The sequence below is a fragment of the Phascolarctos cinereus genome, unplaced genomic scaffold (genome assembly GCF_003287225.1).
Source record: "Phascolarctos cinereus isolate Bilbo 61053 unplaced genomic scaffold, phaCin_HiC Scaffold_2;HRSCAF=192, whole genome shotgun sequence".
Lineage (NCBI taxonomy): Eukaryota > Metazoa > Chordata > Mammalia > Diprotodontia > Phascolarctidae > Phascolarctos > Phascolarctos cinereus.
This window is the reverse complement of record NW_027555625.1, coordinates 291,606,968-291,634,706: the sequence shown is the minus strand read 5'-3', so window position 1 is coordinate 291,634,706 and position 27,739 is coordinate 291,606,968. Positions and strand designations below refer to the sequence as shown.

Below are 27,739 nucleotides of genomic sequence, written 5' to 3'. Positions count from 1 at the left end.
TTGGTAGTGCTGTTAGCAGAAACCCATGCATTCGAGCACCACCTTCACCCCAGCTGTGAAGAGGCTGTGGCAGAGCTTCTCAATCACATGTCCTAAGGAAGGGAGGAAGTTCCATGACCCAAGCAAATTGGGGAACTGGACAGGGCAACCTAAGTGTTATTGGAGTGGAAACCATAGCCCCAGAAAGGGGGAGTTTGGGATAGAACAAAGTTCCTGAACATTGAGAGTCGATGGAAACCTCCTGTCTCTTTAGAAGCTTCCTAGAGAGAAGTGGAACAACTTGTTGATGGTAGAGAGGGTGAAGCCGCAAAAGACAGAGCTATGTGGAGGAATAAGCTTGGACTTTATCTTCTTCTAACTTCTGATGATAGAACAATGACTTACTTTATCTACTTATTAATTTATTATATATTTATTTAGTTATTATAGTTATATTTTATATCCATATGTTTATATTATAATTGTATTTATCATATATTTGCATATTCATACAACCATTTAAATTTATTATTTATTTAATTTTTTGAAATTTAACCACATAATTGTATTAATTTATTTAAATGTATATGATTTATTAATTTATCTTTAAAGTTTCAAATCACTTCACATACATGATTTTATTTGAGCCTTACAATAACCCTTTGAGGAAGGTAATATGGGTGAGGAAACTGAGGCAGAGAAATAACTTACTCATGCTCACATTACTGTTAAGTTGGTTAGGTAGGTTTTGAATTTGTTATTCTGACTGACTCCAAGCTTAGCATTCCATCCACTATACTATGCTAATTCTGTGGCATGTGGAGCTAGACTGTTTAAGTCTGATGAGAAGGGTGCTACTTCTAACAAAATCAACACAAAATTGTTTTCTGAGAGAGTTCCAAATTTTAGGGCAGTATCATAAAGCTTGAAGGCCTGTGTAGAAGGGGAGAAGTTAGCTTTCTAGCAAACCTGAATTGTATTCCCTTTCTGGTATCCAGAATAAAGGTGGCACTATAAGTTAGGAGTATAGATAGTTGGGGGAGGAGGGAGTTGGGATCCACCAGTGAAAGAGATCTTGCATATTTATGGGCTGATGTGAATCTTTTGTGAGGGGGTGAAATTGAAGCTGTCCCTTGTCAATATTGTTAGCTTGGGTCCTTTTAGACGAGCTGTGGGCCTTTTACTCACATCTGTGACAAACTGTACATGAGATAAATATGCTGAATTTCCCAGGATAAACATTGATTTGAGGCATCAGCCAAAGACTGATTTATACCTAGTTCCCCAATATTGAACATGCTCTGTTTAAATCTAGAGTTTGGGGGTCCTGGCCATGGCTGCCATTAGAAGCCTTCTTGGGGGAGGAGAAGGAAACTGTGTGAATAGTCTTTTCTCAAGAAAAGACTCTTTTCTTAACCTGCCTGAGTTTCCGAGTGCTCTCTGGAAGAAATTATTAAATAATCAAATATTGGGGAGATCCAGGATTTTTTTCCCTTCCTCATTTAGAGATTAGGTCAAAGTTTAATTCTTTAAAGGGCAGGGCTGATGAGATGAAATCTTGGAATTGTTATTATTATTATTTTTTATTTTTGGCTGGGCAGTGGGGTTAAGTGACTTGCCCAGGGTCACACAGCTAGTAAGCGTTATGTGTCTGAGAACGTATTTGAACTCACGTCCAACTGAATCCAGGGCCAGTGCTTTATCCACTGCGCCACCTAGCTGCCCTCAAAAGAATTTAATCTAAAGTGAATTCTGGCTCATTGTCTTCCCCTCTGCCAGTCTGAGCAGACCCCCTTTTGTCCAGATTGCCCTAGGCAGTAGTAGTCTGAATAAGAAATAAGTCTCTTTGACCAAGACTGAGTGATCTGAGTCACCTTCCCCAGACTCTCATTAGAATAAGCCCATCTCTTATTATAATATTAATTGTCTTATTACTTATTAACCAATCAGAGTTGATGGCCACCCTCGAGAGTACCCAGTCTTCCAAGGGCATATAAACATTAAGTGGGTTCCGTGAGGGATCTTTGGCATTTGAGAATGCTACTGACCCTTTTTATTAATTATCTGCCAGCATGATTAATAAAATCAAACTGTCTCAAGCTTTTTGTATGGCCTCCAGCTCCTCACTTTTTGTCTGCCTTTCTCTATTTACTTCCCTCAATCCTTTTATAGGCCAAGTAACTCTCATCTACATTAACCAAAATTCCTCAAATCACTCATTCTCAAAGAGATATGAATGAATGCATCAGCAAATACCCAGTCCAAAGGTACCCTATCAAAGGTAACCCCATCAAAGAGACCATTGTCATCTCCATTAATGGCTATGTCCAGCATCTTTCACTGAGAGATTAAATCAGAGTCCTATACATGGCTTATCCCTTAATCTTATCAAGTCAAGTGGAATGTCCTAATGACATGGAAGGAAAGATTGGTAATGGAGAAATTTCTGTATATGAAAGAGTAGTACAGTCTTCTAAGAAGAATGCATTGACTCCCAAGGCTCATGAAGAACTTCCTTTCTGGTGAGGAATGCTAAGGATAAAAAAAAAAGGTTTGGGATTTGTTCCAGCTATATTGGGTAAAGAAAGATGAAAGAAGGGATAGAATTGGTATTTAAAGTGGATAGAATGTTAATTCTGAAAGTGGCAGCATGCTAGTCACTTAAAAAGTTATTTATTAAGCATATAGTATATGCCAAGCACTGTGCTAGGTGCTGGGCGTACAAATATAGCCCCAGGCCATGGTATCCCATGTGTTACTGCCCTCCTCCCCCCTCTCAGCTGCTCTTATGCTAGCATATCTACATTCTTTTCTCAGAGTTGGGTGAGGGAGGTATAATCACTGTCTACTACTCAACTCTCAGGTGTGGAGGGGATACATTTCTGTTACTTGTCACTGTAGCATCTTTGCCTCCACTTGTACTTTCCATTTATCATAATCATAATCAGTCACAATCATATCATTAACTTAAACAGAAAACGATTACTAAATGATAAGTCAAAAACAGAAATAATCAAAACATTAGAGTCTACCTGTAAATTTAGGCCATGCTGTTCCGCAGTTGCACATAGTGTCTGTAATGGGGTTGGGAGGAGGAGCCATGGGCCCACACAGAAGGTTTGAGGTATAGTCCTTTGCTGAGAAGGGTGGGGGAAAGGTGTGGTTTGGGGAGGCTTGAGAAAAGAAGTTTGGAATAGCTGCAGTAATGAGATAGAAAAATAGAAAATTAGGATTGAGGGCCAGTTGAGATTACAGATTTGTAGTGTATCTGATTAGTATTGTTTCATGGCTTTCTCTAGCTCCATTCAACAGCATATGGGTTGAAGTAGTCAGTCAGCATTTATTAAACACTTACTGTGTGCCAGGAATTGTTTTAAGTGCTGGGAATAGGAAGAAAGGCAAAAACCAGTCCGTGCCCTCAAGAAGCTTCCCAGCCTGTTGTGGGAAGCAGTATGCAAATAACTGTGTACAAATAGGATATATGCAGATAAATTTGAACCAATCAACAAAGAGAACTGGGATGGTAGGGAAAGAATCTAGAAAGACTTCTTGGAAAGGTAGCATTTTAGCTGAGACTTAAAGGAATCCAGGAAGGCTAGGAGGAAATGAAGAGGGAGAAATTCCAGGCTTGGGGGACAGCTATGGTAATGTCAGGGGTTGAGAGATGGAGTATTATTTGAAAGGAAAAGCAATAAAACCAGTATCACTTGATTTCAGTAAGTGAGAGAGAATAAGGTGAAGACTGGAAAGACAGGAGGAAACCTACTTTTATGAAGGCTTTGAATGCCAAACAGGATTTTATGTTTGATCCTGGAGGTGATAGAAAGCTACTGGAGTTTAGGGGGCATGGTGACATGTTTAGACCTGTGCTTTAGGAATATTAATTTGACAGCTAAGTAGAGAATGGACTGGAGGGAGGAGAGACTTGAAGTCTGGACACCAGACAGAAGGCTATTAAAATAGTCTAGATGTGAGGTGTGGTTAGGAGGGCCTGAACCAGAGTGGTGGCAGTGTCAGAGGATAGAAGAGGGGCTTGTATGAGAGAGTTTATGAAGGTAGAATTGACAGGACTTGACAGATTGGATAATGGGAGATTAGAGAGAATAAGGAATTAACGATGACACCTAGTATATAAAACTGGGTGACTAGGAAGATAGTGGTGCTCTCCTCAGGAATAGGAAAGTTAGGAAGAGGAAGGGTTGGGGTGGGGATGGAGATAATGTCAGTTTTGGACATGTTAGAAGAGGGCCCAGGACAGAGCGTTGGGGGCACCAGTATTCAATGGGTGCAGCTGAGAAGGAGTGATCAGAGTTAGGAAGAGAACCAGCAGAGAAAATTGTTATGAAAACCTAGATTCTGGGAAGATAGTATCGAGGAGAAGAGGGTGATCAACAATATTAAAAGTCATTCAGAGATCAAGGAGAATAAGGATTGAAAAAAGGCCATTGGATTTGACAGTGGAGAGGTTATTGGTAACTTCAAGAGAGAGGAGATTAATTGAGTGATTGACATTGGATGCCAAATTATAGAGAGTTAAGAAGAGACTTAAATGAAAGGAAGTGAAGGCATTGATTGTAGATAGCCTTCTCAGGAAGTTTAGCCACAAAAGTAGAAGAGTAGTATGAGAGGGAGTTGGGGATTAGCAAATCATAAGCAATAATAGAACAAAGGAACAATAAATTCAACAGTAGAGGACCATTCAACAGTAGAGGAGTCGAATTAATTAATTGTAAGGCCAAAACTAGGAAAGGAAGGAAGTAAATCCTAAACAGAGCTGATGGCTTGAGAAAGAATATTGAGTATAGGAGGCACTGGAGGTCATGGTGAGGTTGAAAACTAGGTTTAGGAGAAATGAAGCATAGAGAGAAAACTATGGGAGGCTATGATTTCAGAATTCCCTGTCATGGAATTAGAACACTTGTGGGCAATAGTGAGATTAAGGATGTGACTCCCTATATTTAGCTATAATGTGGTGAAGGAGGAGGTCATAAGAGCTGAGAAGACTGAGAAACAGGGTTAAGGGTGTTTGATGTAACATTAGCATGTTTGTTGAAGTCTTGTGTGAGGGCAGGAGTTGGAGTAGAGAGAAGGCTGTGTACTCCTTGTAAAAGGAGGGAGAATGACGTGGATGGATAGAATAAACCTTGGAAGGGTTCCTGAATAATGGTGGCAGAGGGAGGGTTTGGCAATTGGAGTGGAGAGCAATGTGTAATGAGTGTTTTTTAGAAAATAGATTTTTATTGGTATCTTTTCTTATTATGTTACCTAGATTTCCTTTCACATTCCTTCCCTGGCTCCTTGCCAGAAAGCCTTCCCTTATAACAAAGATTTTTTTTAATAAAAAAAGAGGAAGAGAAAAAGTCAGCAAAACCAATCGTTACATTAAAAAAAAACTGACAATATAGGCTATGTTTCATATCCATGCACTCTGATCTCTGTAATGTAGTTGAGTGAGATGTTTTCTCGTATTTCTTCTTTGTGGCCTTGCTTATTCTTTATAATTTCACAGCTTTCATTTTTTATTGTTTTGTGGTTCTTCTTTCCATTTACACTGTTGTCATTGTTCATATTGTTTTCCTAGTTCTGCTTACTTTATTTTGTATCAGTTCATGTAAATCTTTCCATGCTTCTCTGTATTCATTACACTCATTGTTTCTTATAGCATAGTAATTTTCCATTACATTCATCTATCACAGTTTAGCTATTTCCCATTTGATGGGCATATACATTGTTTCCAGTTGTTGGCTATGACAAAAATGCTGCTATAAGTATTTTGATGCATAGGGAGTCTTTTTTTTTTTGTCAGTGACTTTCCTGGGGTTCCATTTTAGTCACTTTATTAGGATAATTCCAAATTGCTTTCCAGAATGGTCATACTAATTCAGTTTCACAAATGGTGCATGAGTATGCCTCTCTTTTCACAACTCTTCTAGCATTGACCATTCCCATTCTTTATTTTCTTTGCCAACTTGTTGCTAGGTATAAGCTGAAACCTCAGGATTGTTTTGATTTACATTTCTTTTTGTTAAACATGACTTAGAACTTTCCTTAGTGTGGTCATTAAAAGTTTGCAAATCTTCTGAGAACTGCTTGTTCATGTGGCTACTTCTCTGTTGGGGAATAGTTTTTCATTTCATATCTATTAGTTGCCTATATTATGGTTTAGGTTTTAAACCTTTAACAGAGAGATTTGGTAAAAAAAATTATATACATATATATATTTTTCCCAGTTGACTACTTTCTTTTTTCTCCTAGATAGTTTAATTATGTTGTACAAAAGCATTTCAATTTCATGTAATCAAAATTACCCACTTTTAAAAAAAATCACATTTCTTATTTGGCTTTAGAATTCATCTTTTACCTATAGATAGAAAAGTATTATGCTTTGTTTCTCTTCTGGTTTATATGATCTTTAGTATTCTGGTAATGTATACATTTTACATTTATTATGAAATGTAAGAGGTTGATCTAAACTTACTTTCTGCCAGATTGCTCTCTAGTTTACTTAGCAGTTCTTATAAAATAAGGAATTCTTTCCTAGGTAATTTTTTTTTTGGCTTACCCAACACTAGGTATTGAGTTCTAGTATTTGTGATTCTTTTTTTTTTCTAATTCATTTGATCAACTTTTCTATATTTTTAGTAACAGATTATTTTGATGATTGCTGCTTTTTAAAAAAATTATTTTTAGCTTTCAATATTCACTTCTATAAGCTTTTGAGTTTTAAATTCTCAAATATTTTAAATCCCCTCTCTCTTCCCCAAGATGACATGCAGTGATATAGGCTCTACATATACATTCATATCAAACATATTTTCACATTAGTCATGTTGTAAAGAAGAATTAGAACCAATGGGAGGAACCACGAGAAAGAAGAAACAACAACAACAAAAAAACAAACAAAAAAGGAGAGCAAATAGTATGCTTTCATCTGCATTCAGACTCCATAGCTCTTTCTCTGGATGTGGATAGCATTTTCCATCATGAGTCTTTTGGAGTTGTCTTAGATCCTAGCATTGCTGAGAAGAGCTAAGTCTATCAAAGTTAGTCTGTCAATATTATTTTATCGCACAACATGGCTGTTACTGTGTACAACATTCTTCTGGTTCTGCTCACTTTACTCAGCATCAGACCATACAAGTTTTTCCAGGTTTTTCTGAAGTCAGCCTGTTCATCATTTCTTATAGCACAATAGTATTCCATGACATTCATATACCACAACTTGTTCAGCCATTCTGCAGTTGATGGGCATCCTCTCAATTTCCAATTCTTTGCCACCACGAAAAGAGCTGCTGTAAATATTTTTGTACATGAGGGTTCTTTTCCCATTGGTATGATCCCTCTGGGTTATAGCCCTAGAAGTGGTATTAGTGGGTCAAAGGGTATGCACATTTTTATAGCCTTTTGGGTATAGTTCGAAATTGCTCTCCAGAATGGTTGGATCATTTCACAACTCCATCAACAATGCATTGGTGTTCCAATTTTCCCACATCTTCTCCAACATTTATCATTTTCCTGTTCTGTCATGTTCACCAATCCGATAGGTGTGATGCGGTACCTCAGAGTTGTTTTGATTTGCATTTCTCTAATCAGTAGTGATTTAGAGCATTTTTCATATGACTATAGATAGCTTTAATTTCTTCATCTAAAAACTCCTGTTCATACCCTTTGACCATTTATCGATCAGGGAATGACTTGTATTCCTATAAATTCGACTCAGTTCTCTATACATTTTAGAAATGAGGCCTTCATCAGAGACACTGTTTATAAAGATTCTTTCCCAGTTTTCTGCTTCCCTCCTAATCTTGGTTGGATTGGCTTTGTTTGTGCAAAAACTTTTCAATTTAATGTAATCAAAATTATCCATTTTGTATTTCATAATGTTCTCTATCTCTTTTGTTGTCCATAAATCTGACAGGTAAACCTATTCCTTGCTCTCCCAGTTTGCTTGCTGTATTAGCCTTTATATCTAAATTGTGTACCTATTTTGACTTTATTGTGGTATATAGTATAAGGTGTTGGTCTATGCCTAGTTTCTGCCGTTCTGTTTTCCAGTTTTCCCAGCAGTTTTTGTCAAATAGTGGGTTCTTATTTCAGAAGCTGGGGTCTTTGGGTTTATCAAACAGTAGATTACTATAGTCATTGACTTCTCTGTCTCGTGTACCTGCCCTGTTCCACTGATCTGCCACTCTTATTTCTTAGCCAGTACCAAGTACTTTTGATGATTGCTGCTTTATAATGCAATTTAAGATCTAATATGGCTAGGCTACCTTCCCTAGCGTTTTTTTTTTTACTAATTCTCTTGATATTCTGGACCTTTTGTTCTTCCAGATGAATTTTATTATTTTTTCTAGCTCTATAAAATACTTTTTTGGTAGTTTGATTGGTATAGCACTGAATAAGTAAATTAATTTAGGTAGAATTATCTTTTTTATTATATTAGCTTGGCTTACATATGAGCAACTGATGTTTTTGCAATTATGATTGCTGCTTTTAAATGCAGTTTGAGGTCTTGAAGGGCTATTCCTCTTTCATTCCTACCTTTTTCATTATTTCCCTTGATATATTTTATTTTTTGTTCCTCCAAATAAATTATTTTATTATACTCTATTAAGTAACCCTTTGACAGTTTTATTGGTATAACATTAAATCTACAAATTAATTTTGGTAGTATTTTCACTTATATTGGCAGGGCCCAACTATGAGCACAGACTATTTCTTCAGCTATTAAATTGTTCTTTAGTTCCTTAGGGAAAATTTTGTACATGATTGGAGTGTACTTTGGGAGACTGACTTCCAACTGTGTTATGTATTTTGTAGTTATTTTAAATGGAATTTGCCTCTCTATTGTTAACCTGTTGATTTTGTTGTTGTATAGTAATGATATTCATTTTTGAATTTGTTTTGTAGTCTGCAACTTTGCCGATTAATTTTAATCCTAATTAATTTCTTTGCTTATTTCCTAGGATTATCCAAGTAAGTTATTCAGTCATTAGCAAATAAGGATAATTTGGTCTCTTCTTTGCCTGTCTTTATGCATTTAATTTCTTTCTCTTTTCTTATTGCTATTGCAGGCATTTCTAGAACTATATCAAATAATAGTGGGCAAAAGTAGCATTTCTGCGTTATTCCTCTATTTATTGATATTGTATTAACATTGCATATAATGCTTGCTGTTGATTTTTTAAATTAATTTATTTTTAGTTTTCAGCATTGACTTCCACAAGATTTTGAGTTCCAAATTTCCTCCCTGTCTCTCCCCTCCCCCTACCCTAAGATGGCCTACATCCTGAATACCCCTTTCCCCAATTTGCCCTCCCTTCTATTCTGCCCCCCCTTCCCTTCTATTTTCCTGGAGGGCAGGATAGATTTCTCTACCCCATTGCCTGTGTATCTTATTTCCCAGTTGCACGTAAAAATAATTTTTAACATTTCTTTTTAAATTTTTGGGTTCCAAATTCTCTCCTTTCTTCCCTCCCACTCTCCTTGAGAAGGCAAGCAACTTGATACAGGTTATATATGTATAGTCATGCAAAACACTTCCCCAATGGTCATGTTGTGAAAAAGTAACTTTATTTCCCTCCATCCTATCCCATACCCCATTTATTCTATTCTCTCCTTTGACCCTGTCCCTCCTCAAAAGTGTTTGCTTCTGATTACCCCTCCCCCAATCTGCCCTCCATTCTATCATTCCCCCTCTCTTATCTCCTCCCCTATTTTCCTGAAGGGTAAGATAGAGTTCCATACCCAATTGAGTGTGTATGTTGTTCACTCCTTAAGCCAAATATGATGAGAATTAAGATTCACTCATTCCCTCCCACCCTCCCCTACCCCTTCCCCTCCATTGTAAAAGCCTTTTCTTGTCTGTTTTATGTGAAATAATTTACCCTATCCTACCTTTTCCTTTCTCCTTCTCCCAGTATAATCCTCTTTCACCCCTTAATTTTCTTTTTTAGATATCATCCCTTCATCTTCAACTCACCTTGTGTCCTCTGTCAAAATATATATACATATATTCCCCCCTCCAATTACTCTAATACTGAGAAAGCTTTTGATTTTATATACTTTTTAATCAGACTTTTTAAAAAAAGAGATCTCCTTATAACTGTATTTTGTAGGGTTTTTTTTTTGCATAAATGAGTTGTACTTTAGCAAAGGTTTTCCTATATATAATGATATGATTTTGAATAGTATTGTTTTTAATATAATTAATTATATTTATTTATTTCCTAATGTCAAAGAATATTTGCATCTCTGAGATAAATCCACTTTCACCTGACAGTTTATGTATTAATATTTAGCTGTAATCAAATAAGTCCGCATTCAAGAAACCTTAGTTAGATATACTTAAAAATGTGTATCATTTTGTAAAAATCTAACTACTATAAACTTAAAGTTTCAAAAAATGAAAACTGTTTGTTAATTTTAAAGTTAGCTAACTGTTTTATGACTTTGTTGTGTCTACTTTTTGTTGAAAAGTATTTGAATATTTGGTTGCAGCATGGAGGTCCGAAGTTTCAGTTACTCTGTAGAAGGGTATCAGTCATTTGTGATCTTCAAGGCGTCTTGATGTGGGTTAGGTAGGGGAATGTAGATACGTAGCAATAAGTGGTTGAAAAGCAAGAAAGTATTTTTTCGGGCATATTGATGAAGGCGTGAGTATTTTGTTGCTTTTTTCCATATTTCAGTTGGATCTTTCTTAGCATTAAATGATAACTTTAAAATGTCATCTAATGAGAGCTCAATCTATTTCATCTATAGTTCTTTAGGTGCCTTGGTATATGAACTAGGTGAGGCTGAAATGCTAATTTGAGTGTAATGTCATGATTTTCAAAGTCAGTGAACTATTCATTGTATTCTCTAATTAATAGGTTTATAACAGCCGTGAATTCTTCAAATGATTTGCATCTATCTTCCTGCCCATCAACCACCATTGCTAACTGAGGAAAATGTTCTTTCGAAATTTCCTTTTGAAGAAATGTTTTTAGAAAAGATAGCTTTTAGGGGCAGCTAGGTGGCGCAGTGGATAGAACACTGGCCCTGAAGTCAGGAGGGACCTGAGTTCAAATCTGGCCTCAGACCAAACACTTTACACTAGCTGTGTGACCCTGGGCAAGTCACTTAACCCCAAATGCCTTTAAAAAAAAAAGATAGCTTTTTCCGAAATGCTTGGATTTTTTTTTTGCCATGTTCGTTTGTATGAATATTGTTAACAATACTTATAACTTGTTGCAAAGTATTACTTAAAATAGTAGTTTTAGCACAGAGATTTTGCTGATGCAAGATACACTGAAAAGAAATGAGAACATATGGATCTGTTAATACTTTCTTTTTTTACCTGTGCAATAAACCCTTCATGTTTTCCTGCATGGAAGGTGCACTGTACATACACTCACTAAATTTAACAAAATCAGTTTAGCTTCATGACATTTATCTTGAAAGTTGTTGAAGATATCAATTCCCTGTCTTCTGTTTGCAAGACTGCCCAGAGTGAGTCTTCGTAGCAAATAAAATCTGTTATGACCCAAATGAAGTATAAAACCTGTGTCGAGTCAGTAGTATCAGTTGATTCATCCAAAGCCATTGAATAATATATATTTTCCTTTTGAAGTATTGCATGAAGTTTTTCTGTTAAGTTGAAGGCTAATTTCATGCTGCTGATCAGTTATGGTTCTCCTTGAAATAGTCAGTTGTTTTCCCTTGAAAGGTTATTGGGGTCTAAGCATCCTGCAACTTTGACAATGCATTCTTTCACAATTTCTGCATCACTGAAGGGCTTCCCTTTTTCCCCTGAGTATATAAGCTACTTTATAAGTTGCTTCAGTGGCATTATTTCCAGGTCTTATTGCTTCTTGAACGAATTGTCTTTGCTTTTCCTTTTCATTTTTTAATTTCTGCAATACAACCTTTTGTGTCTCTTCCTCTAATTTAAAATATTTGTGAGTATGTGTGTGTGTCAATCAACCCTCCTTTGTGTGTGGCTCATGTGATCCCTATTTTCCTAACCCTTCCTCCATTTTTTTATACCCTACTTATGAGAAATAATAAATTGCCTTCTGCTCTTCCTCATTTCTTCCCTAATATATTCATTTTTCTTTCCCTTTTCTTTATAAAGATCATTGTAACAGAAAAAAACAACGAAGTCATTAGATTCTGAATGGATGTCTGTCATTCTTTCCCTATTAGAATATTAGCACTTCATCATTGTCTAGTCCTTTTTGATATCTCATATGTACGTATATATTTAATTATTTTTTGTTGAGCACTGGAAATTAGATTTTTATTAAACAGGTCTTTATAAGGTGTCACATCACCCTCAAAACCCAACCTTGTCCTATACTGGCTCAGACCAGCTGTAGGGGGACAAAGGTTTAAAGAAAAGTCACTGACCTGACCTTAACAAATGGCCCATCCCTTCACCTCAGAAACAAACAAGGGAGTGAAGGTAGAGAAGAGTCTGGCTTTGGTATTTCCTGCTTTGGCTAAAAATTGTCACCAGTGAATTTTATACCTGCCTAATGTACTTCTCAAGTGTTTTAGTTATCTCTGTGCTGAAGTTTGGCTCCTAAGTGGAGTTGACCCTGAGATCTAGAAGACTCAGCCAACATAGCTACTGTTCTGGTAGAGCCAGCTGGACCCAAGAAGCAAGGGCTTGAGACAACAGGCTTACGTGGACTGTGTTCCTTTCTCTTATCACTAAGGGGGTTGGCCACCAGAGGATTAATATATCTGCAATACTATGCTCATGAAGGCTATTGATAATTAGGAGAGTATTCAGAAGAGGGTGACCAGGATGGTGAAGGGTCTTGAACCCATGCCACATGAGGACTGCTTGAAGAAATGTTGGCCCCAGGGGGGAAAAACATAACAAAACCAGGAGCAATGAGTTGAAATTACAGAGGGGCATAATTAGGCTTGATTTAAAAAAAAAACTTACTAATAATTTAGAGCTGTCCCAAAGTGGAAGGGGCTGCCATTTCATGTAATAGGTTTCCCCTTATTTGAGATTGTGTAAGGTATATTATATATTAACTTTTTAAGGAGTATGTTGGGCTAGAAGTACATGAAATAAACTCTGCATGAGTGGAGACATATCTCAGATCTTAGGAACCACTGAAGAAGTGTATGAACCTTCTCCCCTTGCTTGACTCTAGACTTCATGAAGGAAGGCATCATATCCTATCTAATCTTTGTATCTCTCCCAGTAACTAGCAAAAGGCCCTGGAATTCAATTCAGTTCAACTTAATAAGCATTAATCAAGTGCCTACTGTGTACATGGCACTGTGTTAGGTAGTAGCAGTACAAAAAGTTTCCTCGAGGATCTTACATTCTCCTGGGGGATAGAACACATAAATAGAAAAGTAAATGCGAGGGCTTTGAGGAGAGAGAGAGAGACCACTAACAACAGGAGATTAGAAACAACTTCATAGAGGTTATTGTATCTGAGTTGAGCTTTGAAGGAAGTTTCAGATTCTAAAATTTGGGGGTGAAGTGTAAGTATATTTCAGGTATGAGAGACAGCCTGTGTAAAGGTATGGAGGCAGAAGATGGAATACACACAGGAAGTACTTAGTAAATTTTCTGTTTAAATTCCCTGTCTGGCCCCAATACAGAAATCAGAGATATTCCTTCCAAAAATATCCCCCGGTGGACTAGGCAAAATCTTCTGGAGAAGGTATTGCTAGTTTCATTAAAGTTTGGCGCGTGTGTGTGTGTGTGTGTGTGTGAAGGAGAGAGAGAGAGTGTGTGTGTATACCCTGTCTCTCAACTTTCTCACCTTTTGAGTGCCTTTTTCTTTTCTGACTCTGAAGATTGCTTCATACTACATGTCCAGGCAACCCCAAATTCTCCTTTCTGTTTGGACACTTAACAATATCTAACAGGATTTGGTTATAATGTAATACTTTACCAAGAAGTGCTCCTTTTTGACCTATGGCAGCCTGTTATTTTTTTTTTTCTGGAGGCAATCTGCAAATTCTTTCAATTGGTATTTTATTTTATGTGTTCACAAGTTCTGGACGTTTTTTGGTATTATTTTTTTGTGTTATGGTGCTCAGGCGTTTTGTCCTGGTATGTTCTTCTAGGCTACCTATGATCCTTGAGTATTTTCTACACATCTTGTCTTCAAGAGCAGTATGTTTTGCTTGGACAGTGAGCATATTTTCTCTAGATTGTCTTTCATTTCTGTTTGTTTTCATTTTCAATCTGCTAATCCCTTATTTCTCTGGTGAGACTTGCCACTGCAGATCAGTTTTTTCTATTTTGCCCACTATTTTTGCTGGGCAGGCCATACATTTCTGCTCTCATAATTCTCATTTCTCTTTTAAACCACTCAAGAACAGTGTGTTTTGGTTCCATGTTCTCATCACATTCCACAGGGTCCTCTAGTCTTATCAAATGTTGGATTGTTTTCCTTAGTTTTGCAGTATTTGTTCATAGATGTCTAAATCATTTACTAGATCTGGAGTTCATATTTCATTTTATTGTTAATGTTTTCCGCTTTGGTTTATCTACTTGTGTTCAAGGTTTTTGAATTTTCTTCCTGAGATCTTTGTTCATTGCATTCCCCTCCCAGCCTTATTTTCTAGTATTGCTTACTTTCTGACAGTACCCTGTTTTGTCAATTCTAAGTCCGAGTTTCCTCATGTTCTATTATTGCCTTAGAATGAGGAATACTTGTAATGCACATATGCACACCCCCTTAAAAACAGGGATGAATAAAGGGCATGGGGGGGGTAAACTAGAAAACACAGAGATCTGTCCAATAGACTGTTGTCAGGATCCATTGAGAACTGATCTTCAAGAAAGTGAGAGAATAAGGCAGTCTTAGAATCAGTTACTTCAGGGCCCAGGGTCTGATACCCATGTGGTTGTGTATACCACACATATTCTTGCTATGACATCTATATTGGTTGGAGATCAGAGAACCAGGGCAAAGATGTTTCCATATCTACCCCTCTGAGTGCCCAGCTCCCAGTAAGCACTGAGGCCTCTTTCTACCTCTTTTCCGACCCTTTCATTCAGCCTTGGCCTTGACTGGATCCCGCAGCTGTCATGGATATTGAGCAGAAGCAGGAGTCCATGGTAGAGAGAGGATGGCAGGAACACATGTAGCCACACACTTCTCAGCACCAGTAGCATATAGATTGCTCCCATTATGAATAGGGTGAGCAAAATGTTGCTTAGCTCTGCAGCAAGGGGGAGCTCAGGGCCAACACCAGCCACTAGCTCCAGCTAGGCCACTTTAGAGATGTAGTGCCCAGGATTCTCTGAGGAGACATCTCAGCAAACTGCATGAATTGGGTCTTCATCTGCTTGTGTACCTTGGTTGAGATCTGCTCTATGTGGCTACCTTTGTGAGTAGAAAGAAGATCCCCAGCTGCACATGTAGCGCCACAGATAGCAGTGCTGTAGCCAGTGCCAGCTCAGGGCTGGGTTTTTCCTAGGTATTTGGCCTTCTGGTTTATGTTGACTCCTGTTTTTGCATATCTGATATTCTACTCAGCTCAGATCTTTTCATCAGAAATGCTTTGAATGTCCTCTTGTAGTGCTTAGCACAGTACCTGGCACATATTAGGTGCTAAATCAAGAAATGCTGCTTGATTTCCATTAAAAGTCCTTTTGTAGAATCCTACTAGAATACTCAGTCTTAAAGGGTAAATTATTCTTGTCTTTAAGTTGTTATCTTTTCCCTTTTTGTAATTCATATTTCACTTTATAGTAGGCAGTTCTTGTATGATCCAGACTGTGGATTCTCTGTAATTGAATTCTTTCTTTTTGGCTGCTTGTGGTATTTTTTTTTTCTTTGATCTAGAAGCTTTGGATTTTGGCTATGACAATGGAATTTTCACGTTGAGGTTTCTTTCAGGAGGTTAAACTGGTGGATTTTTTTCTGTTTTCACTTTGTCTTCAGGTTAAAAAAGGTTGGGCAGTTTTAATTTATTTTTTCAAATATAGTATCTAGGATTTTTGGTCACTGTTTTCAGGGAGTCTGGTGATTCTTTTATATTGTCTTTCCTTGAACTGTTTTCCAGGTCACTCATTTCTGGTAGTAAAGACCTAACATTCCCCCCTCCCCCATTGCTCTGACCACCCCAACCTTTGGGTTTGGTTCCACTTTCTTGTCTTGTGAAGTCATTGAATTCTCTTTGGTTCGTTCTAATTTTCAGGGTGTTTGTTACTTCGGTAATGTTTTCCGCTTTTTCTAATAAGTTGTCTGTTGCTTCAGTTCTTTCCTCCAGAACTCTTTTTTCATTTATAATTCTAGGAACTAATTTCATTTATTATCTTTTGCTTCACTTTTTCTAGCTACTGTTTTAGTTGGTGTAGTTAAGCAGCTTTTTTTTCCCCCTCTGAGTTTCTCTTGCAGTTGTGGGTTTTCTGGGTTTTTCTCTGGCATTATTCTTGACCCATAATACTTCTCTGTAGTGTTCAGTCTTTGTTTACTTGTGCCATCAGGCTCAATTCCTGATTCGGGGCTTTGTGCCAGGGCTGGGCTCTGCACCTTCTTGGATGGGGGCGATCAGAGTGCATTTCTGCTGTTGCTTTCTATTTGTCTTGCTCTGTCCATACTCAAAAGTATTGGCAGTCTTTGAGTCAGAACTCTATGTCTGCTGATTAGTGTACTGGTCGGTTTTCTACCTTCCCTGTGGTTTTCCTTCTCCTGGGGACTGTTTTTATTCCCTCGGTGGAGCTCCCTTAGTCAGGGTATTGGATAATCTTCTTTCCCCCTTGAGGTTTCCTTGGTTAGAGAGCTTCTGGTCTGTTTCCCTCTGCTTGTGCTGGCTTCTATGGAAGGAACCCTCTTCAGGGTTTGCAGCTTATAGTTACTTCTTTTTGTGCAGTCCTGGCCTAGATGAAGGAATTTACTGATGTAACTGTATTTCTGGAGTAAATGTGTGAGAGTTGTACTCCTTCTGTTCAGTCCCATGATTTGCAGTTTGAGCAGAGTGTTTTCCTACCTGTATATTTTGTCAAATGTTAACATTTGGGGAATGGAAGTTTAAGTTTTTTAGCTGTATGTCTTAATGTACTCAGAATCCAGTGTTAGTACAGTGACAGTTAATGTGCAAGTGAACTCAATGCTAATGAATACATATAAATAACTGTCTTGAGTCCACAGGATAACTATGAATAATCCATGAGAAAGTTGTCTGCCCATCCTGATACCAGAAGATGTTCCCAGCACTGTAATGTGATCATATCTCATTGGGGTAGAGCTGGGAAGGTAGTGTAAGGAGGATCTCAGAGTTGTGTTATAGAAGAGAAATATAACTCAGCAAGAGATAGCTGAATTTGAAAGATGTACAGTAGAAATGTTTTTTATTCAACTTTAGTATACTGAATAGTAATAAGGAAACAGAGCAACTATACCTTTATCTTTGCAGACATTTTCCCCACTTTGTAAAAAACCCAATTAAAATCAATACTTTGCTATCTTAGACCAGTATTTAGTATGGTAATAGATGTAGTTTGGTACTCAATAAATAAGTGCTGTTGGATTGAAGTAAGTGTACTTTCAAATAGAAATTTCAACTTGAGTTTTTATCTGTATAATTCATGTACTTATTACCATATTTTCTTGTATACCCCTATGGTATGATATTATTTAATTCCTTTATTTAACTGTCTATGTTTATTGCTGCCTACCAGTTATTATGACATCTTATTGGCAACCTCACATATACCCACTTTGTTCTCTACCTCCTGCCTTCAACATTAAACACATAATGGAACTCAGTAAGCACTTCATGGATAAATGAATGAATAAATAACATTTTTATCAGCTTTTGATCAGAGTGAACACCAGTCTATAATTAAAAAGCACTTTTGTTGTCAGTAAATGTTGAGCTAGCCATTTTGCTGTAGTATGATATTAAAAAATTTGGTCTTGGGGATAAAGAGAGCAGGATTTTAACTTTGGCTCGAATTTAGTAAATGTGTGTGACTGTGGGCAAGTTATTTAAGCTTTTAGCTTTGGCTTTCTCATATGTAAAATGGAGATAAAAATTATACCCCCTTAATTCATATAGGGTTCTTGTGAGGAAAATGCCCTTTACATCTTCAAACATTATGTTAGTATATGGTATTATACCATATTAAACAGTTTGAGTTTTTCCTTTATGTGGCTGTCTAGCCAGTCAAAATAATTTTATATTATACTTGTATGGCTTAGATTTACAAAACATTCATGTGTCCTTTGGTGTGAGTTTCAAACTCCTGATTTCAGCTATTTTATTTTAACTTCTCAAAAATGTCACCCATTTTGTATAGGGAGATTATAGCTGAGCTATCTACTTTAAGGTCTGTCAAATCTTTTGTTTTAAATATTAAAGCCATTGTGGGATATATCCTTTAGGAGAGAAGAACATTTGCTCAGTTCAGGAAATGATCTAAAAAATGCAGCAGCTGTGTTTGGATTGATTGGGTGCTAGAGAAACAACTATGCAGTATTTGCTATATAAATTTTAAATTTAATGGTAAAATTTTCCTTTCAAAATGATAATTGTCAACTTGTGATATGCTAATTATGCCTCTTTCCTGTAATATATATGTTTTAATTCTTGACATAAATCTTCATAAAGTCACATTAATATTAATGTGGATGGACCTTCATAAAGCCAAGAAAAAGTGTCTTTTTTTTTTGTCATGAGCATTTAAAATTAAGCTTGACATTTCAGGATAAAGAAGATTAGAAAAAGAAATTAGCCATTTAGGTACTTTCTCAAAGCACTTTTAGCAGTGATATGCAGTTTAATGAGATTCTTAATAGAATTTGTAGTTCTGTTGAATAAAGGGGTCACATTGGATTGGTTAATTGCATTCTAGTTTGTATTTGGTATATATGTGTTAAATTGAATCCTGATAAGGGTGAAATATAAGATGATGGCTGATGGTTTCAAATATATATTCTTTAAGTGTGGGATCAAGACTTCTATGCTGCAAAAATTCTAATGTGGTCATCTAAAACCTTTTTTCACTCCATACTAGAAAACACAGTTTTGGAATATTTGAAGTCCATATGGCTTTGTATGATGAAGATCTCATGAAAAATCCTTTTTATCTGGCAATTCAAAAGAGACGTCCTGATCTTTGCCGCAGAGTTGCTGAAGTCCATGGTATTGTAAGTATACCAATCATCTTAGTTTTTTTGTTTGAATTTTTAACAGTGAAATTATTAATGCTTTAGATTTAAAAAGAGTTTGTCTTTTGAACAGGTCAGTAAACAAAAGCGTTTTGAATTTAAATGCCTTTCTAAGAAAGGCATTTAATACTTTACTGAACCAAAAGCAAAGTACTATTAACATAAAAGGGGAAAATGTTATAAGACTATTTTTGGACAGACTTCCTTGTTTTATTATTTTGAGATCATGTGTTTTAATAAGGATATGTCGTTAATATTTAATTAGGCAAAAGATATTTAATGAGAAAGTGTCAACAAGCTGAGATGCCTGTACTTTTCCTTTTTTTTGTATGTTATAACTTTTCATCAGATACCAAACAGTCAGAGTTTTGAACTAAATGAAATATCTGCTTGGTCAAGGTCTTTGTCTAATCTATAATAATATAATCTGATAATCTAATATCTTCTTTAAGATGGAGACCTAGATCTTCTCTGCTGCCATGGCTTCTTTCTCCAGAACTCTAGCCCTGTGTTGTACATAGCCACCTGGATGTTCCATTAGCATCTCCAGTTTGAATGACCAACCCCAAATTCATATTCTTCCTCTTTACTTTGCAAACTGGCTCCTCTTCTATACTTTTCCTTTATATTTTGAGTATAGCACTTCTTGATTACTCAGGTTCATAACCTTGGACTCATCCGTTACTCTGACCCTGTCATTTCCCTGCTCAAAAACCTACAGTGGCTCCCTATTGCCAGTAAGATAAAATACAGACTTCAGTCTAGTCTTTCAGGCTCCGGAAACCTCCCTTTCCAGCCTTATTTGTTATTATTCTCTTTCATACATTATGTTTCAGCCAAAATGCATCACCAGCTGTTCTCAGAACTCAGTATTCCATGTTATACTTCTGTGTATTCACACAAGCTTTCTTTTATTCCTGAAGTTTACTCCTTCATCTCTTCCTCTCAGACTTCTTATTTTCCTTCAGGTTTAGCTGTAGTATAACTATTTCTTTGGAGTTTTCTCTGATTACACTTTCTGTAAATTATATTAGCATTATTATGTAGAGAAGCAGCCTGATGTAGTGAATAAAGAGCTGTCCTCAAGTCAGGAAATCTGAGTTCAGCTTCAGCTTCTGCCAAAAGCCAGCAGTGTGACCCTTGGGAAGTCATTTAACCTCTTGGTGGCTGAGGCAGCTTTCTAAGACTTCTAAGACTAAATTGAATTGAAGTTGTCTATCTTCATTGATAAGCAGGTTCTTAAGAGTTACCTAGACCAATGAAATCACAGATCTAGACCCTAAAAAGATTATCTGTTTGTGTTGGAGCAGTCTGTTTCAAGAATCTCTGCATAAAAACTTTATTAATCCATTTCTGGACACAGATTGTTTTAGTTTGTTCATTGTGTCTTGGTTCTTTTTAAGTTCTCTGAAAATACTATGATTTCACTTATAGGTAACTTTTAGGGTATATAGTAATTCTTTAAAAATTTTTTTATTGATGTTTTTTGTTTTTACATCAGTTATTTCTTAATATATCTTACTCCTAACCAGTAAGCCTTCCTTGTAATATAAGCTTTTTTTTTAAGTTCAGCAAAACCAGCTGACACTTTGGTTGTGTCCAACAGCATGTACAGTATTTTATCAATGGAGTGAAGCAGAGCTGTGTGCTTGCTCCCATGATGTTTTCAGTGATGTTGTCAGATGCCTTCAATGAGGGCGAAGTTGTCATCAAAATCAGCTACTGCACTGAAAATAAATTATTTAACCTGAAAAGGCTATAAGCCAAGACTGAAGTGGAGGGACAGTTGGTACGCAACTTTTTGTTCGCAGATGATTGTTCGCTCAGTGCAGACTCTGAGGCCGAGATGCAACAGAGTATAGATTGATTATCTGTCTCTTGTGCTAATTTTGGCCTGGCAATTAACTCTGAGAAAACAGAGGTTCTCCACCAGCCAGCGCCACACTATCCACATGTGGAACCATTGGTTACAGCAAATGGAGAAATTTTGAATTCTGTGAATAAGTTCAGTTACCTCGGCAGTGTACTTTCCAGGGATGTACACGTAGATGGTGAGGTTGACATACGTGTTTCCAGAGTTAGCTCAGTGTTTGGAAGCCTCCTGAAGAAAGTGTGGGAAAGAAGAAGTATCAGGATGTCTACCAGATTGAAGGTCTACAGAGCCATTGTGTTGATCTCATTGTGTATGTCTGTGAAACCTAGACAGTATACCAGTACCATGCCAGGAAGCTGAATTGTTTCCATGTGAATTGTCTTAGGAAGATTCTGAAGATTACCTGGCAAGATAAGGTACTGGAGTAAGGTACGTTTAAGGTCTTTCCTCTGCTGCAGAGAGTGCAACTCTGATGGGCTGGCCATGTTGTTTAGATGCCAAATGTACGTTTGTCAGAAAGACTATTTTATGGACAACTCACACAAGGCAAGTGCATACATGGAGGTCAGAAGAAGTGATACAAGGACATTCTCAAGGTTTCTCCAAAGAACTTATGAGACATGGGAGACATTGGCACAGGACTACCCAGTATGCTATGCTTGCATCTAAGAAGGAGCTTCACTCTTTGAGCTAAGCAGAATTGCAGTTGCTCAAAAGAAACAAGAGATATGCCAATTTAGAGCAATCTCCACTCCAATGTTCATATGGACTACTTGTGCCCCTTCTGAGCTTGTATTGTTCTGATCAGCCACAGTTAGATACACTGTACTTTGACCCCAACATAGTGATGTCATTTTGGTCTTCTAGCATGATGGATAACAACCAATCAACCATATTTTGGACCTACCCTTTGTTTTTGACCTTGTTTTGATCCATATTTCTTTTTCTTATTTGGAATAACCTTTCATATTTTAATAATTTGCAGTTTTTCTTTTGAAAGCTCTTTGTATCTTTTGACCTGTTACTCATTAGTTGAATCATTCTTGGTTTGTGTTAATTCTCTGTATAGTTTGGATAATTAACTAACGCAAGGGCACTGAAGAGTGAAAATGGAAGACTACCAAAAGAAGAAAAATGGAAAAGATTTGCAAATGCAATGACATATTATTTTCATCTTCAAAGACAGTGGAGTAACCACACTTGAACCCCAACATTATAGCTCTAGGAGCACTTACAGAAGGAAATAGTAATGACAGTAAAGAGGACTAAGATGGGAAAAGCATCTAGACTGGACCATGTATATATAAAAGATATATGTTTTGGGGGTAACTCAATTGTGAGAATACTGAGGGACCTGATATATAATGTATCTGAAGGAAGAGAAGATACCAAAGAAGGATAAAAAAGCTCAGATCTCATTAATATAAGACCTCAGATCTTAGTAATATAATTAATATAAGATCTAATTAATAAAATGATAAAAGACAAAAGATGACTGAGAACATTAATAACTACAGGCCTATATGCCTTTCCCATTTGTATTTTGAGAGTCATGAGTTGAAGTCACTTTTGGTGAGGATATTAATAGAAAACAAGAAGGCTTTTGCAAGTTATAATTAACAATGAATCATATCCTTACCATTTCTTAGTTAACTGAAAGAGTTAGAAAATATAATGCTGTTGTGCTTAATTGTTTGATTATGGAAAAGTATTTGGTTACAGAAAAAGACATCTTATAGGTCCTTTTAAATCAAAATGTTCCCCATTGATACATTAAACATTCAAGTTTCCTTCAAAGATATAAGAAAAATAGTCCTGTTCAGTGACCCTCTGATCATAAACATCAGATGAGGCATAAAACAAAGAGATGTATGCTCATAATAATAATAGCTAGCATTTAATTAGTGTCTACTCTGTGCCAGGCACAATGATAAGAGCTTTAAAATATTATCTCATTTGATTCTCCCAACAACCCTGGGAGGTAAGTGCCATTATTATCTTTATTTTACATTTGAGAACATTGAGGCAAACAGTTAAGTGATTTTCCTGGTTCACATAGCTAATAAGTCTGTGAGGCTAGATTTGAACTCAGGTCTTCCTGACTCCAAGCCCTGCACTCTATTTACCGTGCCACCTAGCTACTCATCAAAAATACTTGCTATTGTGATAAAGAATCTCTAACACAGAGTCTGAGTTGAAGAGGGATTCCCTATAATTTGTGAGTTCCTACAGAGCTTATTCATTGCATCAAGCCTCACAGCAATGCAAAGTCTCCTGGAAGAGCTTAGGCATAAATTCAGCTAGAATTCCTAGAAGAGGTGAATTGAGAGGTTTTTTTTCCCCCCTTAAGAGCCAAAAATTATTTTATAAATGAAGTAAGAGTGCTGGAGGAAAGTTGCAAAAGAAGTGAGGTATGAAAGAAAGAATTGAAAATAGAATTAATAGTTGGCACAGTAGATACAAAACCTTGCCCAAGCAACAAACTCCCTGAAAATTAGAATGAACTAGATAGAAACCAATGATCCTATGTGACAACAAGAAGTATCTGAACAGTTAAAAGCCTGAAAAAAAAAAAAGAAAAAACATATGGTATCTCATAGCAAAACAACTGGCCTAGAAGATAACTCGGGGGGGGGGAAACAAACCAAAAAATCATTAGAGTACCTGAACCATGACCAAAAATGGATCCTACTCGTCATATTTCTAGTATTCATAAAAGAAAATTGCTCAGATCTCTTAGAACCAGAGGGCAGAGTGAAAATACAAAGACTACACCTGTCACCTCTTGAATGAAATCTTAAATGAAAACTTCCTGGAACATTACAGCCAAAATTCAGTGTCCAGGTCAAAGAAAAAAAATTGCAAGTATCCAGAAAAAAAGAATTCAAGTACCAAGGAGCCACAATCAGGGTCACACAAGATTTAGCAGCCAGTAGATGAAAAGAGCATAGAGTTTAGAATATCATATTCCTGAAAGCAAAAGATATAAGCTTATAACCAAGAATAACTTAACCCAGGAAAATTGAGTATAATCCTAAAATTCATTCCTGTTTTAAGAAAAACACGAGAAAGTATAGAAATTAAATGGTTCTTTCCTTAATATAAGTTTTATGTATGTATGATCAAGTGCTAGCTTTATCTGTAATGGGGATAAAATAGAAGCTTTTCCAGAAAAAATGAGAGGTAAATTTAGCAAAGATGTCCATTATCTCTTTTATTATTTTATGTAATACTAGAAATGCTAGCTATAGTAATAAGAAATAAAAAAGAGAGGAAATAATCACAGGTAAAGAGGAAACAAAATTGTTGCTTTTTGTAGATGATAGGATGGTTTACTTAGAGAATCCAAGTCAACTAAAGGTTAATTGGAACAACTAACAACTTCACCAGAGTTACAGTATAGAAAATAAACTCTAGAAATAACCAATGTTTCTGTATGTTGCCAATAAAATGTAGCAGGAAGAGAAAGAATGAGAAATTTGATTTAAAATAGAGTATAAAAAATACTTGAATTCTGCCTGTCAATAAACAAGAACTATGTCAACATAATTATAAAACAACATTTATACAAATAAAAACATCTAAATAATTGGAGAAATATTAGTTGCTCATGGTTAGCCTAAGCCGCTATAGCAAAAGTGATTATATTACCTAAATTAATTTACCTGTTTGGTGCCCTGCCAAACTACCGAGCTGCAAAAGATTACTTTACAGAGCCAGAAGAAGATAATACCCGAATTCATTTGGAGGAATAAAAGGACAAGAATTCTCAGTGGAACCAAAGAAAAAAGTGGGTGAGAAGAGATGGCTAGTAGCACTGGATTTCAAACTGTACTACAAAGCAATAATCATCAAAATCATCAAAACAGTATAGTATTAAATAAGAAATAGGTCAATCAGTGGAACAGATTATGAACATGATATAATGAAGCAAATGAGCGTAGTAGTCTAGTATTTGATAAACTCGAGGATCCTAGCTGTTGGGGTAAGAACTCACTATTTTTTGACAAAATCTGTTGAGAAAATTGGAAAGTCTAATAGAAACTAGTTATAGACCAACATCTCACAACATATTCTAAGATAAGCTCCAAATAAGTACCTGTCTTAGATATAAAGGGTAACATCATAAACAAGTTAGGGGAAGAAGGACTAAATTATATGTCAGATCTGTGGTAGGGGAAGAGTTAATGACTAAACAAGCAAAAGAGGGTCACGGAAGGCAAAAAAAATTGATAATCTTGAGAATATAAAATTAAGATGTTTTTGCACAAATAAAATTAACATAGCTAAAATGAGAAGACAAACATGTAAATGAGGGGAAAATGTTTGCAGTAAGTTTCTATGATAAAAATCTCATTTTTAAGACATATAGGGAACTGACTAAAATTTATACTAAGAGCCATTCCTCAACTAATGAATGGCTAGGGCATATGAACAGGGAGTTTTCAGAGGAAGAATTCCAAGATATTAAAAGCCATATGAAACAGTGCTCTAACTTACTAATTAGAGAAAAGCAAATCAAAACAGTTCTGAGGTTTTACCTCACACCTATCAAATTGGTGAAGTTGACAAAAAAGGAAAATGATAGATGCTAGAAGGATGATGGGAAGGCATATACGTTAATGTATTGTTTTTGGAGCTATGAATTGGTTAGCCATTTTAGAAAATAATTTGGAACTGTGCCCAAAAAGATATTAAATAGGACTTGTTGTTAGATATGGTGGGATGAGAAAGTGAGATTGACACCTAGGTTTTGAACCTGGGTGACTGGGAGGGTGGTGGTACCCTACAGTAGTAGAGAAAGTAGGAAGGGGGGAGAGTTTGAAGGGAGAGATAACGAATTCACTTTTGGACATGTTGAATTTAAGATGTCTAGAGGACATGTAATATAAGATGTCCAATAGACAGTTCTAGATGTGAGACTGGAGGTCAGGAGAATGTTAGGGCTGGATACATAGATCTGAGAACTATCTGGATAGAGATAACTGAATGCCTGGGAGTTGATGAGATCACCAAGCAAAACAGAGAAAGCAGAGAACAGAGCCTTGGGGACATCCATGGTTAGCAGGTGTAACCAGCACAGGAGACTGAGATGGATTGATCAGAGGTAGGAGGAGAAGCAGGCATAAAAAATGCCACGAAAACCTAGGGAGAGTATCGTATTAAGAAGAGAGTGATTGACAGTGTCAGTAGCTGCAGAGAGCACGAGAAATGAGAAAAATCCTTTAAGTTTTGAAGAAAGAGAGAGAGAGAGAAAGATGTGTGTTTAAGATGGTGTTTTTAGTTGAATGGTGAAAATCAGAAGCCAGATTGTAGGGAGTTAAGAAAAAAGTGAGAGGAATGAAACTGGAGGCACTTATTGTAGATGACCTTCTCAAGGAGTTTAGCCAGGAAAGGAAGGAGAGATTTAGGTAAATACTATTTGGGATGAAGGGATCAGGTGAGGAGTTTTTGAGGATGGGAGAGACATGGAAGGGCTTATAGACTGTTGGTAGGGCAGCCAGTAGGACGGAGAAAATTTGAAGATTAGTGAAAGACTAGGGATGACAGGATAATCTGCCGCTCTTCTTCAGTCTCCTAGAGAAGAGATTATTAATTCACTAAGTCCTGCAGATCTTAAAATAAAATGTTGACAGATTTCATTATATAATATAAAAAAAAATTGTATTTGTTAACATTACCACCAGTCTCATCAGAACAGTCTTAAGAATTGGGAAGCTGTTAAGCTTATGGTAGAGTTTCCCAAAATTCTAATTTTCACTTGACAGCTCAAATTTTTTATTTTGGATGGGCAATGGGGTTAAGTGACTTGCGCAGGGTCACACAGCTAGTAAATGTTATATGTCTGAGGGTGAATTTGAACTCAGGTCCTCCTGACTCCAGGGCCGGTGCTGTATCCACTGCGCCACCTGGCTGCCCCCACAGCTCAAATTTTTCGTTGGCAACAAATAGTAGTAGGAGATATTAAACCTCTATTCAGAGCTTCAGTATGATAGAAAATGTGATAATTGCCATATGGTGGTAGCACAACTAGGATATTGGTAAGTGCTGTGGTCATAGGTATAGCCAACCCCTACCTCCCCTATCCCCAGTATATAATGGTTCCCTTCCTTCTCTGACTTAAAAAACTTACTTCTTTTGTCACATGTTTATCTTGGCCTCCAGCCTTTTTCATCTAGCTCAGTGAACATGAATGAGGCTTATTATATGATTTTAGGTTTCTTTTTTCCCCATAAAGAGCTTAGCAGTTATCACCTAAATGTAGACTGAAACCAAAATGATTTCCTTATCAGAAGTGCTAGAAGACACATAATTATATTACCATATCTTTGGATAAGGAAAAACTTAGAAAAATGCCAAATTTCTTATTAAATTTTGCATATGAAATATTGTAGAATCATAGTACTATTTCTGATTTACTTAAGATAATTTATAAAAAGAATACATTATATAGATGCATAGTATTAGCATTTAAAGTTAAATTCTTTGACCTCATTGTTAATAGAATAAGTTCTACTTCCAGACTTGTCCTAAAGAGCTGTGAAGGGCTCTCTTAATGACTTAAGAGTAGCTACAAAATCATTATTTATGTCTTTCATCCAATTAAAATAAACACTACTATGGAATATATTTAGAGGTTGATATCCCTTCTCTTCCCCAGGGAGAAGAAGTCCGTTTACTGATACGGAGCTACCAACGTTTATTTCAAGTGTAATAGAAAGTAACTCTGAGGAATTGGTGG

General features: G+C 36.5%; 1 protein-coding gene across 2 annotated transcripts in view; it reads left to right on the top strand.

Moving 5' to 3' along the window:
• ANKRD27 (ankyrin repeat domain 27) overlaps positions 1–27,739 on the top strand; it is an 89,469-nt gene that overhangs the window by 5,526 nt on the left and 56,204 nt on the right. For both annotated transcript variants that reach the window (XM_020985050.2, XM_020985049.2), the window contains exon 2: positions 18,971–19,103. In XM_020985050.2, the coding sequence (XP_020840709.1) occupies positions 19,002–19,103 (102 nt within the window). In that variant the 5' untranslated portion in view covers positions 18,971–19,001. The remainder of the gene's footprint in view (positions 1–18,970; positions 19,104–27,739) is intronic.